The 6960-nt window shown below is 37.2% G+C and overlaps 1 protein-coding gene across 1 annotated transcript; it reads right to left on the bottom strand.

The window, feature by feature from the left end:
- Positions 1-296: 296 nt before the first annotated feature.
- On the bottom strand, positions 297-2751 carry LOC139904404 (CBL-interacting protein kinase 2-like). Its single transcript, XM_071886343.1, has 2 exons — positions 2657-2751; positions 297-2003 (listed from the first exon to the last, which is right to left on the bottom strand). The coding sequence occupies exon 2, from the start codon at positions 1663-1665 to the stop codon at positions 412-414; it is 1254 nt and encodes a 417-aa protein (XP_071742444.1). The 5' UTR covers positions 1666-2003; positions 2657-2751; the 3' UTR covers positions 297-411.
- Between the last annotated feature and the right edge of the window lie 4209 nt (positions 2752-6960).

The following is a 6960-nucleotide window of genomic DNA, read 5'->3' as shown; positions in this document are numbered from 1 at the left end:
TTTGGATTAAAGGTGACAAAAGTGGACAAATAGGGTGGGACTGTGATTAGTCTAAATATAGACAATCTTCTAAATCGCAAAATCGAGTGTCTTAGGGTGTTATCGACAATCTTCTTTAATGGGTCGAATGGCTACATCTGTTTCTAACGTTGGGCCAAACGCCATATTAGTGTGTTGGGGTGTAATAGGCAATCTTCCAAAACATATATAGACAATCATAAGCATGAATATGAATCGCTATAGCGACATGGACATGTAAACTGCAGCCTTAATTTATGCATATATAAAGAGCTAAAATTTATGGTCAAAAGATTGACTTCGAACATTTCTAGCTAAAGCAAGGTTCTACAGTACAAGACTACAAGTATCAGACATCTAAAAGTAATGTAAATGGATTAAAATCATAACTACTTATTGATCACCTTGCAACCAAACAATATCTTCAAGTCCAGGTCTTAAACCTTCATTTAACACCTTCTGATATTCCAATGTATCTCCATTACATTTCTTCACTTCCACCAAATGAAACGACGGAGTTAATTCAAATATCTCAGCGTCAATTGACAAAATTCCTTTTCTACCCTCCTTCTTTGCCTCAAGTTTCAACAACCCAGCTTCTTTTTTACTCACTTTCATCTTCACTTTTTTACCAATTTCTTCCAATTTAGATATAATAACCGAAGCCGGCTTCCATATGGTAAATCTTGCTTCTTTCTTTTGTCGAGGTTCTTCAAACAACGTTGTCAAATCAAATCCGGGAGATAACGTAATAATGTCAAACGCGTTCATACTCGGAGGCCTTGTTAATTCTTGATTAGTACTAGATGACCCTTCTAAACTCGGTTCTTTACAAATCCGGTCCTTTTTGAACCAAGTACTATCCTTTATTTTCGGGATCGTGATTCTCTTTACGGGATTCGGATCCAAAATTCTTAATAACAACCTACGTGCATCGGATTGTATCCAATTAGGAAACTTAAATTCCGATTTCCCAATCTTTCTATACATTTCAACTATATTTGAATCATGAAAGGGAAGATAACCTGCTAATAAAACAAACAAAATCACCCCACAAGACCAAACATCAGCTTTATCTCCATCATAGCCTTTCCTAGTGATAACTTCCGGCGCCACATAAGCAGGGGTCCCACACGTCGTGTGCAATAATCCATCTTGACGTTTGGATTCAGACAGAGCACTTAACCCAAAATCAGAAACTTTCAAATTTTCATCTTCGTCTAATAACAAGTTTTCAGGCTTTAGATCTCGATGATAAACCCCTCTACTATGGCAAAAATCAACAGCATTTATCAACTGATTAAAATATTTACGCGCAACCTCTTCTTTAAGTTTCCCGGTAGCTACTTTATCGAAAAGCTCACCACCTTTAGCGTATTCTAAGGCGAAATATATCTTTGTTTTAGTAGCCATAACTTCATAAAGCTGTAAAATGTTAGGGTGTCTCACTAGTTTCATAATAGAAATTTCCCTCTTGATTTGGTTAATAAGCCCGCCTTTAGAAACCTTATCTTTGTTGATTACCTTAATTGCTACGCTTTGTCCCGTTGTTATATTACGAGCATAGTAAACTTTAGCAAATGTTCCTTGTCCTAGTAATCTCCCCAACTCATATTTTTCCATCAAAATGTTCCCATTATCGTCCATATTTACTAATTTCACCAAATAAACCCTAAATCTTACTAATGTAGAACGATCTTCTAAATCGCAACCATCCAACCTTGAAAACTAAGTAAGAAACCATTCGGTACCATAATTTATCACGAGTTGGGGGACAACATTGGCGCATTCTCAATTTCAACACTGATGAAAAAAAGTAGTACTAGAAATGCACAAAAGACACATTTTTAGCATTCTCTAGCTTTAATTCTTCTTAGAAGCGCAACACACTAACGCAGAAGATATTATATGTTTGCGCTGATGAACAAACTTCAAGCAGTAATTCAGTGACCAACTAAACAGAAGTATCAAACACGAATCCAAGCCTGAACATCAAAATTCAAAATACAACATGATTTTTTATTATGCTTCCAAGTAAATTACTGTATTATATATCATATTCATATTCATATATCATATAAAAAATTATAAGAAAGTCTTCTCAAAATAAATTCATAGATTTATTTCATTTCTACACAATCCTTTTAAACTGTTAGTGTGTGACTTAATAGTATCTAGGGTTTTATAGTAATAAATATTTGTATTTATTGATTTTACACCTAAAAACATTCAAATAGAGTTGATCACCCTGTTTTTGTTTCAACTTAGTCTACCAAAAATAATAAATTTCAAACAAACAGTACTCTTTTGTAACAATTACTAGAAAATTAATCATATCAAAGTATTACTTAAAAAGTAATCAACTGAATCAGAATCAAAACTTAAAGCTGAAATAAATCCTAAACCCAAAGCAAAAAAGTTGATTAAACATCAAGTTAGAATAATAATCATAATTAATCTCCAAATAATTATAATCAATGATCCAGTTACACATATATAAATCAAATTTCATCTTTATGACTGTATCATCATAATTCATAATCCATAATAATATTTCAACAAAACAGATACACATACTAAACTCAAAACAAATTTGGATTGAATTACGGTAAAGATACAAGTGAAATGACTAATTTACCTGTTTTGTGTATGGAATTAGAGCCATACGAGAAAAAGAATTTAATAAATTGTGTGAATTGAAACAGAGAGATGGGTAATTGAAATAGATATCGCGGTTCACATGCAGTAGCTAAGTTTCGTGAACTAGCTCTTTTATGGGTAGTTTGGTACGTTTGGTCAAACTTCGGTTATATTACAGTTTCAGTCCCTCTACTCTGTAACACTACCTTTTTTTTTTATCCAGACTATATTTTGCCCTCTAGATCAGGAGGGTGTTTTGGGTATACATTATTATTATTATTATTATTATTATTATTATTATTATTATTATTATTATTAAATTTTTTTTTTTTTTTTTAACAGCGATTGGGATCACCCGAGGGGGACTTTAACCACCCGTTGCGATCATCTCCCGTTTCAACTATGCCGATGCAGCGATAAACCCCGCCCCCATCGCTGCCCGGGAGGAAACCTTGAAACCGATCCAAGGGCACGGCCAAGTAAAACCCCCTCCCCTTTACCCCCCCACCCCAAACGATATGGGAAAGGTGCCATGGGTGGATACTTCATGGCAGAGATGAAATTGTATTTTTATTATGTAGCCAACGGGGGTCGAACTCCTGACCTCCCCTAAAGGAGGCAGGCCACTAACCGCTGGACCACATCACAATTTCAATTTCTGGGTATACATTATTGATAGGATGAAAATGAAATAATAGGAATTTAAGTATGGTGCTGGGATGAAGAATGAAAGTACCTGAGATTGAGAAGATGAATATCATCAGCTTAGCCCACTTTTTTTTTTTTTTTTTTTTTTTTTTTTTTTTTTTTTTTTTTTAGAACGGCAGAATTAAATTAAGCTAGCAAGAAGCTAGGAAAAAATTACAAAATGTTCAAAGGAAATTGAAGCCAAACATTCCAATCGATCTTAAATAACTTAGATCTAGAGGATAACCAATCAAAAGCATTAACAACAATGTAGTCTAAAAGATGGCTCTTCTTGAACAAACCGGAGCTGAAGACAATATCGTTCCTGAGCCTCCAAATAGACCAGAGAGATGCGATGCAGATGCAGTGTAAAACAAGCGTAACTTTTGGGTCTGGGGAGGCCGAAGCTAGCCAATTCCGAAGCTCCAACCCATTTGACCACCTAGGCAGGGAAATATCGGTCCATGAAGCAACAAAACTCCACACTTGAGAAGCAGACTGACAATGAAAGAAAATATGGTTCGAATCCTCCAAGAAAAATCCGCAATCAGAGCACGAGAAAGTAGAACAATACACATTTCGGGCCTGCAAATTCTTCTTATGGGGCAATCTATTAAGCAAAAGGCGCCAATAAAAAATAAGGACTTTAGAAGGGATCACTTTATTCCAGTACGTGTGTCGGGAGACGTCCATAGAGCTATCTAAAATATGCCGAAGAGAGCTAACCGAAAACACATTATCAGAAGTAAGAGACCAAACCCACTTGTCCACCTTATCCGTACATGAAACATTCTCCAATAAGTTGCAAAGAGAAGTGAGTTGATCAGCTTCTGCCCCACCACGAACACCTCTTCGCCATTGCCAAACCCAATTAAGGTTCTGCCATCTATCAGAAACCAAGCATTCCCTATTCACGTCAAGGTAGAAAAGACGTGGGAAAAGAGCACCAAGAGTGGAATCATGACACCATCTATCCATCCAGAATCTAGTATGAAGACCATTTCCAACATGAATGGACAAGATTGAAGGGTGAATAGCCTGCAAAGAGTGCAAAGATAAAAGACAACTGTTAATTTTGCCCCAACAAGTAGCAGGAGCACGCGTGATGCAAGGATAAAGGCCATCCGGTTGAACACCATGAATAGCTTGAATAATTTTGACCCAAATTTGGTTCTTGTTATGGACATAACGCCACCTCCATTTATAAAGAAGAGAATTGTTGAGAGATTCCATGCTAATCACACCAAGACCGCCCTTATCTTTTTCTTTCAAAATGTCATCACACTTGACCCAATGAATCTTTCTATCGCCCGGATTACCACCCCAAAAGAAATTTGCACGAATAGATTCAAGGCGATTAATAACACTCTTCGGGGCTTTAAAGATCGAAAAAAAATATGTACCAAGAGTGCCAAGAACCGACTTCACCAAGGTAAGTCTACCGCCATAAGATAATAGATTAACCTTCCACGATGCAAGTCTTTTCTCGACTTTATCAAGAACCGGGGACCAATTGTCAATACGACTCATGTTAGCACCCACGGGAAAGCCTAAGTACTTAAAAGGGAGAGGAGAATGAGCACACCCAATAAGAGAAGCCACACGAATCACTTCATCTTGAGGAATGCCAATCCCTAACAAGTTTGACTTATGAATATTTATACGTAAGCCAGAAACAGTATAGAAGCACTCGAGCAAGGTTATCAAGTTGCATATGTTATCGTCATTCCATTCTCCCACGAAAAGAGCATCATCTGCAAAAAAACAATGTGAAAGGAGACAGGAGGTGTTACGATTGCCAATACGAATACCCGCAAACAAGCTTGCGTCCATGGCATCTTGGATAGCCGCATGAAGCCCTTCCATACCAATAATAAAAAGAAACGGAGACAGGGGATCTCCTTGCCTCAATCCACGACCGATACGAAATTCCTCAGAAGGAGAACCGTTAACCAGAATGGAAGCACAAGAGGAGGTGAGGCATCCTTTGATCCACATAATCCATCTCTTACCGAATCCCAGGAAAGAAAGCATCGAAAAAATAAAATCCCAACTTATTGAGTCGAAGGCTTTTTCAAAATCCACCTTGAGAATCATGGCCTTTTTCTTGCGACGTTTGCACCAGTCTATGACTTCGTTAATAATTAAAGGTCCATCAAGAATTTGACGTCCCTTAATAAAACCAGTTTGCTCTGGACTAATGATATAATCGATGACCCCAGCAAGACGATTAGCAAGAATCTTCGCTAGGATCTTATATTGAATGCCAATCAGGCTAATCGGGCGATAGTCTTTGACAAACAACGGATTATCAACCTTCGGGATCATGGTGAAAAAGGATGAGTTGCAACCTTTTGGAAAGTGACCTGATGCATAAAAGTTTTCAACGAAATCAGTAATATTAGGCTCCAGAACAGACCAAAAATGTTTAATAAAGCGAAACGAGAAACCATCCGGGCCAGGAGCCTTATCATCTCCACAGTCCCAAACACCACGCTTAATTTCAAAAGCTGAAAAAGGTTGTTCAATAGTATCGGCAGTAGCAGGAGTCAGCTTCAAAAGGTGAGAACTTGGACTAATGATTTTAACACAATCTACGCGCATAAATTTCTCTTTAAAACAGTCAAGAAAAGCGCCTTTCACAGCCAACGGGTCAGCCTCCCAAACTCCGTTATACATGATGCCAGGAACAACAAGCTTTTTTCTCTTCCTCTTAATAGAAGAATGGAAGAAAGCCGAATTTTCGTCGCCAAACTGAATCCATTGTTTCTTGTTCTTCTGAGCTACATCCATCGCATCAAGTTTGTTGATGCGTAAAAGATTGTTTAAGGCCTCAATACGACGAGGGAAAAGAGTAGCGGAATCACCTCCATTATCAAGCTCACAATCAATATTATCAATAAGGGTAAGCAAATTAGATCGATCAACAAAATTCACATCTTTTTTCGACTTATGCCACACCTTCAGCTTACCTTTAAGAAATTTCAACTTGTCTTTAAAGTAAACAAAAGAATTTACGTCGCAACATGCATATGAAGCATCGAATTCATCGCAAGCAGCAACAACAATTTGGTCAAAACCGTCAATGCAAAACCAAGAATTAAAGATCTTGAAGGGGATCGGGCCAAAGTCAGACTTGTCGACAGTTAGAATAATCGGGCAATGGTCCGACCACAAGTTAGGCAGGATTCTACCAACCATTGAAGGCCAATCATTAAAGCAGTCAGAAGACATTAAGAACCGGTCCAACCGAGCTCTATTGTTGCAAAATTTATTGGAACGAGTAAACTTACGCCCGCTTAAAGGAATATCCACTAAGCTAAGTGTTAAGGAATATCCACTAAGCTTAGCCCACTTTATTCCCATATAAGTTTTGTTTTTATATAAATTGTGTTGATTCAGAGACATTAGATGGTTGAGATTTATTTGTCACATGAACATTGTAGCGAGAATCATTATTTATAGGGTTATATGTCGGTAATGGTTGTGTACCATTTATGAGAAACATTTTAATGTGCAGTAAATACGTCAATACGTCTTGTGCTTTTACATTGATTGAAATAATAGTAAGTGACCGAATTTTCCCTTACATGCATGGCATATGTGATAGTTAAC

Source organism: Rutidosis leptorrhynchoides, chromosome 4, assembly GCF_046630445.1.
Source record: "Rutidosis leptorrhynchoides isolate AG116_Rl617_1_P2 chromosome 4, CSIRO_AGI_Rlap_v1, whole genome shotgun sequence".
Lineage (NCBI taxonomy): Eukaryota > Viridiplantae > Streptophyta > Magnoliopsida > Asterales > Asteraceae > Rutidosis > Rutidosis leptorrhynchoides.
The sequence above is the reverse complement of the archived record's forward strand: the minus strand, read 5'-3'. Positions and strand labels throughout refer to the sequence as shown.

Coding starts and splice junctions, on each gene's coding strand:
- LOC139904404 (XM_071886343.1), bottom strand. CDS start 1,665: ATGGACGATAATGGGAACATTTTGATGGAAAAATATGAGTTGGGGAGA.